Here is an 18,082-nt window from a genome sequence, read left to right as displayed (position 1 = left end):
ACCTTCATGTTTTCCAAAGCTGTCCATTAGGGGTGTATTAAAGTCATTGCCAGGCCGATTTTTGGGTCCTGGGCCTTATTTTCTATTATTATTTTATTTTATGATGTTATATTATATTTTACTAAAAGAGTTAGGTCATTATTATCCACATTGCCTTCATTTCGATATAAGAGCTACTAAAACAAACAGTACAAGAAAGAAGAACTCCTAAATCTAAAAATTTATTTTAAATAATATAATTTTTTTGCGGTATATAGTCTTCATGCAACACCTTCTTAAAGTATGTGCCAAATATTTCTTTCAGTCATTCCTTCATTCATTTGCACTCCAGTTCTTTCATTTGTTGGCATTCCCCACCCCTTAAGCAAAGGGCAGAAAACAATAATGAGCCAGAGCTAAAAATAACTAGACCATTCATTATTTACACGTTGGCTTACTTGAGCTTTAAACTAATGGAGTTAAAGACCAATAAGTAAGTAAATACATAAATCAATACTTCCTTATAATTTTCTCTGGCTGTTTCAAACCCATTTTGCTTGCTCATTTGTTGTTGTTGGTGGTTGAAATATTTTGTATCCCATGTATTGTAATGAGTTAGGCTCGCATTACCAAATACTGTTTCAATGTTCCAACTAGACCTCATCTTTTGTTCCAGCAATACTACATTAGCAAGTGGAGATCATTATAACTAACATTGATTTTATAAAGAGGTTTCAAAAAATACATCAAATTCGTCTTAAATAAAAGACCAAAAGGGGCAGTGTAGGTCCAGATAGATAACCTAAAACTCTATATGACAGTCCAACTACATTGTATACCAATATTTTTTTTTAAACGGCAAAACAGCATTATTAATCTCATCTAAACCGTAAAAGAGGAACAATGTAAATACTTAATTTTGTATTGTGAGTTTCGATTGTATATTTCATATGCTGCATGTGTACGTGTTGGCGTAAATAAGTACCACTTTCGATTTCGAACGAAACCGGAAATACGTTACGGGTTATTCTCTGGCATCCTTTGACGGAGTCTGCTCTGGTCACTTGATTAGTTTCGGAGTTGTTGATTCAACTTTAATCCAAATTTGCACACCAGTTTAAATACAATTTTTAGATAAAGATTAGCACGAATGCATGTGTAAGAGTTATTCAAGGAGGATAAAGATTTTTACCGACCAAATGGTAAGTTTGTTTTGGTCTGAAAATTAGTTTTCTGCCCATTTAAACCTTTCAGTGTTACAGATGAGCGAAGTGCCCATACGATGGCACTCAAGAGTCTATTTAAATCTCACACAACTGACAAGTGACATTTCAGCGTATAATATTGTCAGATTAGTCGCAAGCTCGACCGATTGTGGAATAATCATGCCAACTGGTAGTCCGTTATAAAATATAGTAGTCACACTCATTAAAGTCTATGCCAAAACTTTGAGTACAGAATTCTCCTAGGACATGGGTGCAGTGTTCCACTAATATTATTCCTTATGGTTATAGACTGGATACAGAGACATACAAGATCAATAAAAAGTGTAATGCAGTGTTTCAGTAACAAGACGATCTGGATTTTGCACATGGTCACTAAAAATCAAAAAGCCAAAACCACGGGCAAGAGCAGTACTAATAAAAAAAAAACATGCCTCTTTATATGATAGCTTGGTCGTGTATTGAAAATGCCAAATGACGGGAAAAAGAAAAACACACACACGAATACAAAAACCTAGGGTGAAACTTCAGCGTGTGGCAGGTGGCAGGGAGAGAGTTGCGATGGTGATCACGTGACACCCGGCGGGTGAGCGATTCATCTTGTTGTGATACTTCTTCTTTGGAAGGTCAGCCCGGAAGACTTCGTAAAGCGATGATGCTACTGTAAATCAAGTAAGTTCAATACCTTGAGTTTTCTTTATGAAATACTTAAAGAAGGATTTCTGCCCAGTTTCGCAGTGTTGCTTAGCGTGCCCGTTTTGTTACGTTTGAGGAGTGTATTTGTTTCTCCGTAAGTGAGACCAACTTGTTATCGAAGCGAACAGTGTAAGCTAAGCGGCAGCTAACAAAATTGGCTATTGGTTATCTCTTAATTATCCAGTCCGTGCTTTTCTAGAAGAAAGACTTGAGTCTAGCTATTGTTCCCTGACATTATTGCCTTCGTGTCTTGTGTTTGACAGTTTGACAGCGTTGAGTTAGCTTGCTAACAGGAATTAGCTCCCGGACCTTCAGGCTGTTTTGTTTTTGGCACAAGTGAACAGGCTAGGGGAGTCACGGGATCTTAACCTGACTTTAAACTCCGCTTTAGCGGTTTGTTAACTTAATTGATGTTCTTTCGGTTAATAGATAAGACATGCTTGATCACATCTACCTGTCAACGTGTACCGATGTTACGGAGTTTGTCCAGAGGTGATTGAAACTCACCTCCGGCTCAATAATGGCTCAGTGGTGTAATAAAACCCGCTGTCTTCCTGCTTCGTGGGAATTGTTCTCCCAGACTCTGATGTCACACCAGAAATGTCCCTCAGCTAATGATTCGTGACTACAGACTTGCTTTCAAGAAGTCACGTCACATGCTTTACGCAGTATTAACGTTGGAGTCGTTCATTTTAAAAAGCTTTTGGCGGAAGATCAGATATAACACTCATCGTTTAACACAAACACACAGGCTGTGTGTTCTTGTAAAATAAGGCAAAACTAGCAACGCTTGCTGTTTGTCTTCACCATAGGGAGGTGAAAGGAGATCACGAGACTCCACTGAAGGCTAGTTATCGTCTGCTGTTTTCACCAAAAAAAAACCCAAACAAAAACAACCCCAAAAACACAGTAGGTGGAGGTGGAAGAGTTAAAAATTGTAATATTTTATTGTTGGGAGTGACCAGAATGGACAAGATGAGAAATGAGTTCAGGTGGAGCGGTTTGGAGGCAAAGTAAGAGAGGCAAGGCTGAGAGGATTTGGACATGTGCAGAGGAGGGATAGTGGATATACTGAACTAAGGATGTTGAATATGGAGCTGGCAGACTAGAAGAGAAGAGCAAAACCACAAAGAAGATTTATGGTTGTAGTGAAAGAGGATATGTAGAGGGCAACCGCGACAGAGGAGGTGAGATGGAGGCAGATGATCTGCTTTGATGACCAATAGGGAGCAGCCGGAAGAAGAAGAAGAAGAAGAAGCAGCACTAAACATGACAACCACACACTTATGTCTGTTTTGCTGCAGGTGGATTTTCCTGTGTCACAGCAGGAATGCATGGTGGAGCCTATGGGGAGCTCGGGGGCAGCCTCCCCGCCATCGCCTCCCTGAATGCTTCCTACTCTACATCGATGTCCATCCCATCCCCGTACCTGTTGACACCACCTGTAGAGCGCAAGAAGATCTCTGACGTGCGGCGCACTTTCTGTCTCTTTGTGACCTTCGACCTTCTCTTCATCACCCTTCTCTGGATTATTGAGCTTAACGTGAGTGTGTGCTTTCACTGTTCTTGTTGCTGTTGCAGAACTAATGGTTAATTCTTGGTTTGATGTGATCTCTGCCCTCTTCTTCTGCAGATCTCAAGCTCACTTTGGGAGAGTTTAGAGAACGAGGTCGTCCATTATAACTTCAAGTCATCCTTCTTTGACATTACTGTAAGTGGGTCAATCCAAATTTGTGTTTATTTGCATTCAGTGTTGAAATGATGGGTCATTTATTACCACGTTATTCTAATCATGCTTTGATCACAATGAGCAGTTACTTATGTGTAACCTGCTCTTGTAATTCCTCCTTTTGGGTTGGCAGATTGCATCATTATAGACACACAAGGGGAAATCATTTGCAACGTCAACATGTAATTAAAATGAAAGGTCATTTTCTTTTTCTGCTTCTTCTTCCTTGTCTCAGCTCCTTGCCTTGTTTCGTTTCCTGTGTCTTCAAGTGGCCTATGCTGGTTTTCGGTTGAGGCATTGGTGGGTTATTGCGGTAAGTCATCTCAGTTACAGTTAAACACACACTGAATAGTTAATGTAAAGTCTTATATGTTATTTGCCAGACATGAGCTATTTAACATTTTTTTTAAACTCTTCAGATCACCACTCTGGTAACAACCATCTTCCTCGTTGTCAAAGTTATCATATCGAATGTGAGTGTCCTCTCTTTGCTACTCTAACACTTTCAGAGCCTGTATTTGTCTATGTGAACGGTTTGCAAGCATATCAGTTTAAACCACTTCCACTTTTTCACTTCTGCATTCAAAGGCAGTTATTCACAGTCTGAGCTGATAAGACTTTATGTGATTTCTTTTTTTGCAGTGGTTCAAAATTAGTTTATGTAGCTTTGTAAACTTTTCACATTTGACATTAGGGAAGTGAACCAACATCAAATGCAGCACACTCATCTGTTTTAGAAGCCGAAGTAGTAAAAATAGTCTTTGATTTCTATTTTGAAGAAGCAAAATGCTTTTGGCTATGTTCTGCCCATCACCTCGTTTGTGGTCGCCTGGTTGGAGACCTGGTTCCTTGACTTCAAAGTTCTCCCTCAGGAGACTGATGATGAAAGAGGTAGGATAACAGTGCCCAATAAGTTCAAATGCTGCTTACACAAAGCTGTCTGATTCTTAACTTCTTTTCTTTTGTTACCTCAGCATACGTAGCAGCAGTGAATGCAGCTTGTGAACGAGCCCCTATTTACTCTCACGCTGTCTCAGATGGACAGTTCTACTCTCCACCTGAATCTGTCGCAGGTGAATGTTTGTGCAAGTGGTTTCTTAGTTAGGGTTTTTTATTATCTCTATTATGATTGTACATTTCATATTTAACCCAAAAATTGAGTTATGGTCTTGAACTTGTGTCTGCAGACTCTGACGAGGAGCCTGATGAGGAGGGTCCTGGGCGTAGAGCTATCACTGCTCAGGTAGCTTTTGTTATACTCTTTATAATCAGCCCCACTGACTCCTGTTCTGATGATGATTTTCTGCTTCGTTTCTCACTCCTCTCACTCTTATTCCAGGAGAAGGAGTATGTGAGACAGGGTTATGAGGCAATGTCTGTGGTGGAACAGATCCTAGCCCAGGAGGAAAACTGGAAATTTGAAAAACACAATGTGAGTACATGACTCCAGGATGTATCCACTGAATGAATAGCTTTCCTGTCTTGTTCATGTTTGAATGCACAGTTAAGACGTTTGCTTACATAACTAAAAGATCATATCACTGACGCAGATTTCATTGCTTCCTCGTGCATTCTTTTTATGACAGACAGAGTGTTCAGGGTGCCTTTGTTTTAACACAAACATATCTCATAGAAAACTTGTAATCAATACTATTGTCTTCACTGTGACACCTAATTACTTTTTTGGTTTTAAAGATTCAATTGCCTATCAAAGTGTCCCTTATAGTTCTTGCGATCAGCAATAGAGATGGTACTTTAATGGCCTCATTTCTATTTTAGGCAGCTGATAAGCAACAATGAACTGTGAATCACAGATATAACCGACAGAGATACTGAAAGATACTGATCCTGCAGTTTCCTACACACGCCAGGTTACAAAAAATGACTAAAGCACAGGAGCCAGCCATCTCAAGCAGCAGTTTAATTGTTTCTTTCTTTTTTTTTTATTTCTTCTCTTCTTTATATTTGAGAAGTGATGCACAAAAGCACTGATTTCATAAAATAGGCAATACCTTTTGTCAGATTTAGCTACTACAGTACTGTGGGAACGTCTTGAACCATCCCTTGTGTCTTTATATTTTGCAGTCGATGAGTAAAACTTTCTTGTAAAAGGCAAAAGAAGAAGTGGCAACCCTAAAACAAAGTGTTTACATCATATGATCAACATGTGAAAGTCATGTTCTTAAGAAACAGGAAAAAATCCAACAAAGACCTGACTCATGACCTCAGAGATGCAGCTTGCTTTTCAATTGATCACTAAAGTTTCATCCAAAACTGTCTCAGTCAAAGGGTGGCTGTCAGGAAGCCATTTTTAATGAAGGAGCACAGAGAGAAAATGCCGAGGTATGACATATTACATAAGAACTAGACTGAACATCAGTGGCAACAAGTCCCATGGAGTGATGAATCCAAATTTGAAAATTTTTATTCAAATAGTCGTCAATACAGTGGGGCAAAAAAGTATTTAGTCAGCCACCGATTGTGCAAGTTCCCCCACTTAAAATGATGACAGAGGTCAGTAATTTGCACCAGAGGTACACTTCAACTGTGAGAGACAGAATGTGAAAAAAAAATCCATGAATCCACATGGTAGGATTTGTAAAGAATTTATTCGTAAATCAGGGTGGAAAATAGGTATTTGGTCAATAACAAAAATACAACTCAATACTTTGTAACATAACCTTTGTTGGCAATAACAGAGGTCAAATGTTTACTATAGGTCTTTACCAGGTTTGCACACACAGTAGCTGGTATTTTGGCCCATTCCTCCATGCAGATCTTCTTGAGAGCAGTAATGTTTTGGGGCTGTCGCCGAGCAACACGGACTTTCAACTCCCGCCACAGATTTTCTATGGGGTTGAGGTCTGGAGACTGGCTAGGCCACTTCAGGGCTTTCAAATGCTTCTTACGGAGCCACTCCTTTGTTGCCCGGGCGGTGTGTTTTGGATCATTGTCATGTTGGAAGACCCAGCCTCGTTTCATCTTCAAAGTTCTCACTGATGGAAGGAGGTTTTGGCTCACAATCTCACGATACATGGCCCCATTCATTCTGTCCTTAACACGGATCAGTCGTCCTGTCCCCTTGGCAGAAAAACAGCCCCATAGCATGATGTTTCCACCCCCATGCTTCACAGTAGGTATGGTGTTCTTGGGATGCAACTCAGTATTCTTCTTCCTCCAAACACGACGAGTTGAGTTTATACCAAAAAGTTCTACTTTGGTTTCATCTGACCACATGACATTCTCCCAATCCTCTGCTGTATCATCCATGTGCTCTCTGGCAAACTTCAGACGGGCCTGGACATGCACTGGCTTCAGCAGCGGAACACGTCTGGCACTGCGGGATTTGATTCCCTGCCGTTGTAGTGTGTTACTGATGGTGACCTTTGTTACTTTGGTCCCAGCTCTCTGCAGGTCATTCACCAGGTCCCCCCGTGTGGTTCTGGGATCTTTGCTCACCGTTCTCATGATCATTTTGACCCCACGGGATGAGATCTTGCGTGGAGCCCCAGATCGAGGGAGATTATCAGTGGTCTTGTATGTCTTCCATTTTCTGATGATTGCTCCCACAGTTGATTTTTTCACACCAAGCTGCTTGCCTATTGTAGATTCACTCTTCCCAGTCTGGTGCAGGTCTACAATACTTTTCCTGGTGTCCTTCGAAAGCTCTTTGGTCTTGGCCATGGCGGAGTTTGGAGTCTGACTGTTTGAGGCTGTGGACAGGTGTCTTTTATACAGATGATGAGTTCAAACAGGTGCCATTCATACAGGTAACAAGTGGGGGACAGAAAAGTTTCTTACAGAAGACGTTACAGGTCTGTGAGAGCCAGAGATTTTCCTTGTTTGAGGTGACCAAATACTTATTTTCCACCCTGATTTACGAATAAATTCTTTACAAATCCTACCATGTGAATTCATGGATTTTTTTTTTCACATTCTGTCTCTCACAGTTGAAGTGTACCTCTGGTGCAAATTACTGACCTCTGTCATCATTTTAAGTGGGGGAACTTGCACAATCGGTGGCTGACTAAATACTTTTTTGCCCCACTGTATGTACAGAGGAAGTCGGGAGAGAGGTAGAAAAGTGTCTACAGCCATCTGTGAAACATAGTGAGTTCTCTGTCATTTCAGCCAGTGGTCTCAGGGATCTTGTTAAAATTATGAACCTAGAAGAGTGCCATCAGATTTCGATTTGACATGAAATACAAGCTAAAAGGCATCTGATTGACAAAGGCTTCTTTTTCCAGCATGATAATGATAAAAAACCCACACTGCCAGTTTGGTAAAAGCATCTGGTTTCACTAAATCGCTGCACCCATTTCAAATTTTCCTTGCTAAATATACAGAAATGAGAGGTGGCTCAAGACTTTTGCTCAGAACTGTAGCTAATTTTCACCCTGAGCAGGTATACACACTATATTAAAAGCTGTTTTTTGAGGGGAAAATAAAGGCCCCACAATCAAATCCCTTTAAACTCTCATAGAACCACTATTAAGGTAAGAATGTAATCAAACAGGTATGTTGGCACCACAACACCCAACTGAAACCTAATTTTAGCAATGCAGCATTTTTCTCTGTAGGAGGTGTATTTCTGTATCAGCTCTTTTAATTACAATGAAAACTACATTACCTGTCTTACTAGTAGTTTATTATTCCTGCGTTATTAATTCATATCTGTTTTTACTCAAATGAAAGTGAAAGTGTCAGTAATACTGTGTCTTTTTTTCACCTCCCATGACAGGAAATGGGCGACTCAGTTTACACTCTGGAAGTTCCTTTCCATGGAAAGACTTTCATCCTCAAGGTGCAACAGTCTTCTAGTGTATTCAGTATCTCACCAAACATGCCCTGCTACATCATGTTTAGATAGGCTGCATTTGTTAATAGGGTGAATTCAGATATGTTTTCAAGCCTCCCTGGTCTTTTTACATATACAACTCATATCGCCTTGGACTCCATTATTATAGATATCAGCGTAAAGAGCAGAACAGGCTCTGAATCCGTCAGCTGTCACACTTCTTCCTAACACTCTGCTACAAATGGATCAAGTTCTCTTGCAGCTGATGGGCCTGTATTTGCACAGTTTCTGCTGCTGAAATAATCAATAATTGCATGCTAAATCCAATTCGATACAACAGAGACTCGGTGCCTTGCACAGAAAAAGCTGATTCATGTGTGTACAACTTCCCATTAAGGAATTCAGAGGAAGTTTGCTCTTTATTGGAGACCTCATAACTGAAGGGACTTTGTTTTCCAAGGTTTACAACTGTGCATTTATTATTGCAGCAGTCTCAAATTTATTTTTTCTTTGACACACTACTCTTGTGTTTCAGTGTGATGTTTATCTGGCAGACTTATTTCAATCTTGCTTTTCCTTCCAAGCTAGATAGGCACATTAAAACGCCATATACGTATGAACAAAATGGAAAGCAAAATGAATGATGTAAGGCCAGGATTAAAGTGTCTTGTAGATGTGTCGATTGATAGCTGCAGACACTAAAGAAAAGTTGCTGCAACAGTTCTTATTATATATTATATATAGAGGGTATGTAGACTTCCACATAGAACCTCTTGAATAGTTTTCGATGACAAAATTTGCATCGCTGGCATGGAACAACCGTCACTGAAACAAAACGCTCTTTGTAGAAGTAAATATTACATAATAGGGATTTCCAACAAGACAATGGTCATAAACAGACACAAGATCCTGTTTTGAAAGTAGTCAGACAGGCCATTACAGATTAGTGAAGTAAGGCCTGTTCTGACCTTTGCTTCGGAGGGAAAAAGTGCACCATACAGAAAAGAGAGCTTTAGATATTTTCATATCATCTGCAACAGAAAGTAAATGGTAAATGGCCTGTATTTGTATAGCGCTTTACTTAGTCCCTAAGGACCCCAAAGAAAGGGGTAGAAAATAGCCCAAAGTACATGCAGACAGCAATTAGGTGTCATGTCTTATAGACATTTTTTTCTTGTAACTGTAGGCTATGCTGGACATTAGTTTACAGCCTTGTTTTTTTCTCCTCTTCAGGCCCTCATGCAGTGTCCTGCTGAGCTTGTGTATCAGGAGGTGATCCTGCAGCCGGAGAAGATGGTTCAGTGGAACAAAACAGTTTCTGTCTGCCAGGTCAGAAGTCTTCCTGCTGTTTTTGCACATTTTTCACTGTAATCCTGTGGCGTGCTACAGCTTGATATCTCTTCCCATCTTATACTCAGATCCTTCAGAGAGTTGACGACAACACTCTTGTCTCATATGATGTATCTGCTGGAGCAGCAGGGGGAGTTGTCTCCGCAAGGTACATCAGCACAACATCCTACCGACTTTTCTTTCTGTCATCTGTTCTTGCTGTCCCATCTGTATCGTTTCTTTTCTTCAGGTCTGAATAAAGTGTGTTTATTGGGTGATTGATTTTTCTTCCTTCAGGGACTTTGTTAATGTTCGCCGAGTGGAGCGCAAACGAGACTGTTACCTGTCTGCTGGCATAGCAACCAACCACGATGCCAAACCTCCAAGCAATCGCTATGTCAGGTCAGACCTTGCCTCTGGCCTTGTCACTGATCCAGTAAATTAGAACATTGTATCGGTTTGACAAAGGGCATCTGTGTTAGTTTAACTTGTATAACTTTGTCTTTTTTTGCTTTACTGCTGGTCTCAGAGGAGAAAATGGGCCCGGAGGTTTTGTGGTCCTCAAATCCAGCAGTAACCCATCCATCTGCACTTTCATCTGGGTCCTCAACACAGACTTAAAGGTGTGAAAACACATGGTGGAATTACTCTTGAATTTTCTTTATTTTTACAATATTCAAGATGTTCTTTCCCTTTGTACAATTAGAAAGAAGTTGTTTTCTAAATTATTTTTGTAGCAGGACACTGCAGCAGGTTGGGCCCCCTTTTGCCTTCCGAACTGCCTTAATTTTTCATGGCATAGATTCAACAAGGTGCATAAAACATTCCTCAGAGATTTGGGACCATTTTACATGATAGCGTCACATATAAAACCAGTCTGTGTTATAGTACGTTATCATGCTGAGAACAGCTGTCTGAAGATGGTTATACTGTGGTCAATATTACTTAAGCAGTGACATTAAACCCACATTGTTACCCGAGCACCACCCTGGAATTTTTCTACCAATCGAATATTGTGGCAGAAGTCATGACTCATCAGACCAGGCAATGTTTTTCCAGTCTCATTATCTTGGTTTTTAGCCTTCCTTCCCACCAGATTAAAAAAAGTTCACTAGCTTCTGACATGAACAAGGCATTTTCACCCAGAGAATTGCCACTCACTGCACATTTCCTCTTTTTTGGACCACTCTAGAGATGATTATGTGGGAAAATCCCAGCAGATAAGCATTTTACTATGTCTACGTGCCTAAATGCACTGAAGTTCTGCCATGTGATTGATGGTTAGATATCTGTGTTAACGAGCAGTTGAACAGGTGTGTGTGTGTATAAATAGAAATTTTGCAGAAAAAGGCAAAATGTAACAGATATAGGTGAGATAAGGATCAAAAACAAAGGAATATGAAATGTAATACAAATATTAAAAAGCAATTTTTTTTGTTTCATCAGGGCCGTCTGCCACGCTACCTCATCCACCAGAGTCTGGCAGCCACAATGTTTGAGTTCATGTCCCATTTACGCCAACGAATTATCGACGTGCGGCCCTCTCATCGTTCCCACCACCACCACCATCACCACCACCACTCTCAAAACTAGAGAGAAGTTTTAAGTGGTCACTTGAAAGGTCACTAGCCAAAACTGGCCATCACGGCGTCCGCTGAATGCTCCCAAGCTGAAGGGATGCAATTATGTACCTGACAAGGTTGCAACTTTAAGCAAAGGAGATGTGAGACATTTCCCATGTTTCAGCCACACAAAGTGAGGAGTTATTCAGATATCAAAGACTAAACATTTTCTATCATTTTGGGGAAGTTTAAGTGTAATCACAAGCGGAAATTTTTGCATGGACCTGTAACCCGTTTGCTATGTTTCTCGCTATGTAATGAAAACTGTTTTCTGAGACTTTACAGAAACAAGACCTGGATAAAAAAGTGATTCCCAATGTTGGAATCTGTGTTACAGAATAGCTATAACAGTAGTATGACTGAAACAGCTGTCTCTCTGAGCCTTATCTTTCTGCACACATTGTTAGTCATTGATTTACTGCTTTTTCCTGTGTGTGTGTGTGTGTGTGTGTGTGTATTTTTTCACTGCACCGTCATGGATTTGTTTTTCTGAGGCACCTGCCTGCACTTCACAGCCATATTTCTACACAGTTTCTTCTACTTTACTACACTGTGATACATTACAGGGGGCTCTCTGCTATCTGGTCACCACTAGAGGGAGACACCACTGATCCACACAGTGAAGCGTTCTTGGTTTGACACCAGCTTCTGTGCCATAGTGCAACATTAAAGCAAACATTTAATTACTGTATGTTTTTTTTTTTTTGTTGTTTTTTTTTAAATGCTGCTTTTGTTTTGCACTTTGGGATCAGCCAGGAGTTTAAACCAGGACCCGGATCAGCAGGCTGTTAGACAGTTAGTACAAAAGATAATGTTCATAGGTTAGGATGCTGTATACTAATATATATATTTTTTGCCAATAACCTCAAGTGGCCTTGTGTTGAAGTAGCTCGACTTATTTGTCATGAAAGGTTATTACTATACTGCTATAATTAGATTAGGCCCCCTGTGGCCTGAGGTGTGGCACTGAATGAAGTTTTGTTAATGTTTTTAATCATGGAAAAAAAAAAAAGAAGAAGACATCCCCTGCAGCTTAAGTTGTGTATCAGTGTTATGATGTACCTCAGAAGATCAATTTTTAGGATTACATCTGGAATCAAAAGAATTTAAAAGATGAAGTTGGTTGAAGTTATTGTGAAGTTGACCTGAAGAGGGTGCTGGTCTTCCCTGAACTTTTCTATATTGGTGTAACGGAAATAACACTTGGTGGTGTAACTGTGACACCCACACGACTGTGAGGCATTACTCTTCATAAGCTTGTGTATGTAGTCACGCTCAGAAATCATTAAGCCCTAAAAAACAAGTTTATTAAGATTATCTGGATAATAAATCAAGACTCATTTACAATACTTACTGTACTGAAGGAATGTTGGAAGTGACAATAAATAATGATATCAATAATTTGGTGCCTTTTATCAGAGTAGTTTTACATGCCAGTCTTTTGTTTTACTTTTCCATTTATTTCCTGCTGTTATGTCTGTGCTTTCGTATCCTCCACAAAGATTATTTACATAAACCCTGCTTAGAATACTTAACTGTGTTTTTTATAATTTTAAATTGATTTGTTTATACAAACATTTTAATTTATGCTCATCACTACTGAACAAGATTTTTTACTGAGTCTTAAACAGTGTCTTACGTCTAATAAAATATATGAAAAGATGATCTAGCTCTGACTTCCTTCAACTCACATATTTAACCAGTATCTGTATTAACTTGTATAAATCTTGTGCTCTTATTTTTGAATATATTTTTTAACATAGGTAGATAGATACCCTTGTAGTTATCTATCTACCCATCCATTCCTGCATCCATACATACATACACACAAGAGTAGCTTCTACCCATATGTTTCTCTGTGGGTGCTTATGTTATGAATAATAACGCCCTGTGTCTGCAGCCTTGCATGATTTTCATTGCTGCACTCACAGAACTTTGCCAGAGGTCACTGTTCTCTGTGTGACTTAATCAAAAATAAGCATGAAGCGTTTTCAAAAGTTTTCAAAAATAAACTGATACTCCCCAAAGAAAATGTTTATTTAAACACAGAACACGATTAAGTAATGCTAAATAATCCAGTTGCATAATCCCTGAATCGACACTGCAATGGCAGACTTGATATGGAGTGTAATTAATCTTACTGCTGCAGAAGAGATCTGCTGTCCTTGGGGCAAAACACATTGCTTGAGAGATGAAGCAGCTCACATGATTGTGCTGTGACTGTCTTCTGAGGATGTGGGTGTGGGAATTTGTGTTTCTTTTTGTTTTGATGAGAGCACAAGCGTCCCACTGCTCTTGTTGTCCTCCATGTAAAGCTGATGAGAAGCATCAGTCCTTGGGCTGCCGTCATCTGCCTGAGCACTTTTCCATCAGGCCAATAATCTGGAGGGAAAACCTCTCATCAATTTGGCGCTCCAGTGAAATCCTGGAAAATGGGAAGCTAAAAACTTGGTAGAGTTTTAGATCTGTGACCTTTATTTTGTAGCTTTTTTCCTACTTGTTCTTATTTATGATGATTTTTATTCGTTCTTTTTATTAGTGGAGGGCTTGAATGTTGTCACAGCTGCTTTTTCCTTTGCCAAAATATAGGTTTTGGCTAAGGTCCGCTTTGTAAAGAATCTCTACAGAGCATCCCACAGGGACTGTGACAGATTCTCCTCTGGCATCCAAGAGGGCGTTCCACTTGTGAAAGAACTGAAACACAACTTCTCTCTGGATTATCTGACATTGTGAACATCCACTACCAGCTGACTCTGTTCTTAATAGATGGGTTCAGCCTTTAACAGGTTCTGCATGCAGTTCTGCTGCTGCTGCTGTGTTGCTGATGATGAAGAAGAAGAAGATGAAAAGCAGCCTTTAGTACCGTAAGATGACACAGACAAGCATATCATGTATATCACGTACAGCCAATGTTTGAATTTGTGTTAACAGCTCGTGTCTCTTCTTGTCTGCGTTGGCTGACCGCACAGTGCGGATCCGTTGGACTATTTTACCCGTGAAGTCCAGAAGCGTCGAGATGAGGAAACAAACCTGTGGAGTGAGCCGGGAGACCCCAGCCATTCGGAGAGACAGGATGACCGGGTGCTCTACTCTCTGCTGCAGGCCAGGCAGAAGACCCGCATGGGCTCCACGGTATGTGGGGCAGGGACTAACAAAAATGTGTTTTTTCAAGGTGGAAAAAAAGAAAATCTGACACAAATAGCTTAAAAATAACTGTATAAGTTGCAGTTCAAATTTTACATTTGAAATGCAACATTTTACATTGCACTGTGAGTACTTTTTAGAGGTTATTTGATTATCCGGTTAATTTAAATGCCTTTTGAGGTTATTCTCCTTTTCTTGTCCAGGGCTATCGTCGTCTGAGTGTTGATATCGAGGCCATGAGAGACACACGCAGAGAAGTCAGAGAGAAATGGAAGACAATCCTGGAAAATCTAGGTGGGGCTTGACTGATGAGACATGCTATAGTCTGAGAGATTATTGACAATCCATGCTGAGATTATCTGCCATATTTTCCAGGTTTTATGGCAGAAGCAGACTCTCTGCTGGCTGTGTCTGCTGGGGGCTCACATGACCGCATGCGTAACGCCCCGAGAGCACGTGCCCTCCTTCACACACTTCACTCTGAGACCTCCATCTTCAACAGCAACAAAGAACCACCACCAGAAAGATATCTTTTCATCCTGGTGAGAAAACGGGGCTTGCTGGTGGGAAGTGCACCATCACTGAACTTTGACTTCATACTAAATCAGATTAACTTTGCTATTGCCTTCTGATTAAGGTTTGAAAACAGCCCTGTGAAGTTTAGTTCGAGTCACAAGTAGATAAACTGCATCATTCATGGGCAAATATGATCGATATTATTCTTTAATAGATTGCCAAGGCTGTCCAGCTCTCATTATAGTGTAGATTGTAATGAGTTAAGATGGGTTAAGTGGTTTAGTCCAAATAATATCAGTTTTATTTAAGTTGTAACATCAAAAGAGTAGGAAGCTGCAATTTAATTCGGCTTTTTAAAAAAAAACAACAACAACTCAGATTTCATTCAGCTTTGTATCATGACAAAGAAAGGTTGGCATATTATGGATACAACAAAAATCCCACCTTTTTTTCTGTCTGTGTTCATATTTGGTTCCGTTCTTTTGCTTCAGCCTGTTGTTTTTCTCCTTCTTTACAGGATCGTCTCCTGTACCTAGACATAGCTGAAGATTTTGTGGCAAAGGCAAAACGCTTCTACCCTCCAAAGGATGACTCTGACGAGGAGACGCCGGGTCTCTCCGTAAACCTGCCGCTGCTGCTGGCCAGGATGGGGGCCATGAACGGAGGAGGGGAAGATGAGGAGGAGCAGAGCGAAAAAGATGATGAAAACTTGAGTGACTGAGCCCAAGATCTATGGGCTGCAGTAATAAGAGACACAAAGCAGGGGGCAGTAGTCATCAACCCTGGAGACCTGGTTGACAGCTTTGCATAGCTCTTATTCAAGTGTTTGTTGCCTCATACAGTGTTGTTGCTGCTTTTTTGGAAGTTCTAGGCTAAAATATTCCCCTCTCTCATTTAGCTTGACTCTTTTTTGTTTAGTCTGGCCGAACTCTAAAAGGAGATTTGCAGATTTTGAAATGAATCCCACGGATGAGTATTAACTGTGTTTTTTCTCTCCACCAAAGAGTGTTATCGGGGTTGTAGGCGGTTCATTGTTCATGTGTTGCGAACCTTCAGGGTAACTATGTTCTTCTGAGCAATGCTTCTTTATAGTTCTGTCCTATGATTATCAGCACTCATTTCATTCAATCATATGATCAGTAAGAATGCGGAATAAATAGCACACCGATCTGATGTCAGACTTTCCTCTAAAGGTTTTACAGGAAAGAGTGTTTGCATGATCACTGCTTTAACTCATTTGAATCTGTATGTGGTTTAAAATATTTGAAGAATAGCAAAAAGAAATGCAATGCGAGTACTGTAAGTTGAATTTTTAAGTTGGTTGTTTGCGTGACTGAGATGGAAGAATGTTTTTCCTGTTCAGCAATTTGCTGAAAATGTGAAAGATTTATACAAGTATGCGATAGTTTGTGTTTTGGTGTGAAGTTACCTTGAAATAAAGTTCCAGCCTAAAGCCTGTTTTATGTAATGTCACATGCATCTTTCTCATGTCAGGTTGCTTGCTATTCATAAAGTTACATAAATTCAAACGAGTGAACTAGACTCTAATTTTCAATGATATTTAAAATTACGTTCAGTTAAGCATACTGAGCAATGGAAACTGTGGCATGGGAGCAACAGTCTTTTGAAGTGGAACGTAAGAATCTTCTTCATCTGTCTGTATACTCTCATGTGGCCCGTCAGCTGTGCATCCACGGCTGGCTTGGACTCTGTCCCTGTTCTGAAGTGGCATGTCCAGCGTCTGACCGTCCCAGTGAGACCAGGCCGGGTTGCAAGATGGATGGTGATAATGGTGTTTTGGTAGTCAGCTGTTTGTTATTGTTATGTAAGAGAGAGCAATACACTGTCGAGGGCACATGTTTGAACACGGCACCAGCCCGATGGTACAATGGCGCACAGATCCACAAATAACTGGTAACAACTGAGTTATATGAAGCACAAAAGTTGATACTGTGTGCAGGAATTAATACAAAGCCAGATCCCTTCTTATTATCAAGTGTCAGGTTGACCTGTTCCTCTCTCCTCCCAAAGTCATTTTCGTGTTACAAATAAATCCGACTTAAAGTTCCCCTCTCACAATATTTTGCCATATTTACCACCTCCTGACAAGCCTTGGCTTTATCCTGCAATTGCCCTTCTCTTTCTGTTTTCCCACCTACTCCCTATCTCTTTTGCGGTGACAGCTCATTTAAATGTCACTTTGCAGCAGCTGTGGCGGTGCTCTTATGCAACACAAAGTTCTTCCCGGCCGAGCCAGGCCTTGTGCTGGTGGACAGACGAGGACGGTGGGGGGTGATCACTGTGACAGACCTAACCTCATCACTGCTCACCTTTACAAACTATACACACACCCCTGGCTCCATTTGCATAGCATGACTCACCCGAAAACAGCTAGGAAAGGGCTATCTGATGGCCTCTTGGATTTTGGCTTGTGCGTGTACAAATAAATAGACAGCACAAATTTAAATTGTCACTCTGTGTATTACAACTGACTGCTTCACATAAAGTAGCTTCTAATAAGACATGACCTCAACACAGAAGGAGCTTGCATGGTGACTTACTGGGTTTCTGAAATGGCATTCAAGGTTGTCATGGTGTCATAACATGACTGAATCAATGACCCAGGAGATGCTTATCGTTTTCTTTTCTCAGTATGACACTGAGCGACATTTTACATATGTACTGGCAGCCTGCTGGGAGATTGTTGAAAGAAAAGTGAAATATTTTTGGAATTTGCAGGCAAATGGATGTTAGCCTTTAACTGTTGCCTTAAATATGCACGACACGAAGAGTCAGTGGTGAGGAATAGCATTAATTTACCCGAAGTCAAGAAATATACTCAAAGAATCACAAAGTTATGATCATATTTGTTTTTCAGACAATCTGGCACAGTACAGCAAAAACCTTAAAAGAAAATAAAAAACCGATTAACACATCAGGCTTCTTTTGCTTGGGATGATTATATTTTATGCTGTGTCTGAGGTATATGATATCTGGTATATGATGATATCAGTACCTGATGTGGATTAGTGAGTCAGAAACGGGA

The 18,082-nt window shown here is 40.3% G+C and overlaps 2 protein-coding genes across 2 annotated transcripts; both read left to right on the top strand.

Moving 5' to 3' along the window:
* The first annotated feature begins 1,767 nt into the window (after window positions 1-1,767).
* On the top strand, window positions 1,768-12,777 carry stard3 (StAR related lipid transfer domain containing 3). Its single transcript, XM_082531478.1, has 15 exons — window positions 1,768-1,874; window positions 3,203-3,441; window positions 3,532-3,609; window positions 3,863-3,940; window positions 4,047-4,100; window positions 4,407-4,518; window positions 4,602-4,700; window positions 4,815-4,870; window positions 4,967-5,059; window positions 8,369-8,431; window positions 9,659-9,754; window positions 9,844-9,923; window positions 10,052-10,156; window positions 10,284-10,377; window positions 11,201-12,777. The coding sequence occupies exons 2-15, from the start codon at window positions 3,229-3,231 to the stop codon at window positions 11,345-11,347; spliced, it is 1,368 nt and encodes a 455-aa protein (XP_082387604.1). The 5' UTR covers window positions 1,768-1,874; window positions 3,203-3,228; the 3' UTR covers window positions 11,348-12,777.
* Window positions 12,778-13,641: 864 nt separating this feature from the next.
* LOC309705809 (melanoregulin) lies at window positions 13,642-16,494 on the top strand. Its single transcript, XM_082531799.1, has 6 exons — window positions 13,642-13,827; window positions 13,966-14,240; window positions 14,346-14,508; window positions 14,724-14,814; window positions 14,896-15,062; window positions 15,554-16,494. The coding sequence occupies exons 2-6, from the start codon at window positions 14,143-14,145 to the stop codon at window positions 15,755-15,757; spliced, it is 723 nt and encodes a 240-aa protein (XP_082387925.1). The 5' UTR covers window positions 13,642-13,827; window positions 13,966-14,142; the 3' UTR covers window positions 15,758-16,494.
* The last annotated feature ends 1,588 nt before the right edge of the window (window positions 16,495-18,082 follow it).

Source organism: Aulonocara stuartgranti (assembly GCF_965226115.1).
Source record: "Aulonocara stuartgranti genome assembly, chromosome: 4".
Lineage (NCBI taxonomy): Eukaryota > Metazoa > Chordata > Actinopteri > Cichliformes > Cichlidae > Aulonocara > Aulonocara stuartgranti.
Note: the sequence above shows the minus strand (reverse complement) of the source record. Positions and strands in the feature narration are given on the sequence as shown.

Coding starts and splice junctions, on each gene's coding strand:
- stard3 (XM_082531478.1), top strand. CDS start 3,229: ATGCATGGTGGAGCCTATGGGGAGCTCGGGGGCAGCCTCCCCGCCATC. Junction 4,871..4,966: donor GTAGAGCTATCACTGCTCAG/GTAGCTTTTGTT, acceptor CTCTTATTCCAG/GAGAAGGAGTATGTGAGACA. Junction 10,157..10,283: donor CCAAGCAATCGCTATGTCAG/GTCAGACCTTGC, acceptor TGCTGGTCTCAG/AGGAGAAAATGGGCCCGGAG.
- LOC309705809 (XM_082531799.1), top strand. CDS start 14,143: ATGGGTTCAGCCTTTAACAGGTTCTGCATGCAGTTCTGCTGCTGCTGC. Junction 14,241..14,345: donor GAAAAGCAGCCTTTAGTACC/GTAAGATGACAC, acceptor CTGACCGCACAG/TGCGGATCCGTTGGACTATT. Junction 14,815..14,895: donor GACAATCCTGGAAAATCTAG/GTGGGGCTTGAC, acceptor CATATTTTCCAG/GTTTTATGGCAGAAGCAGAC.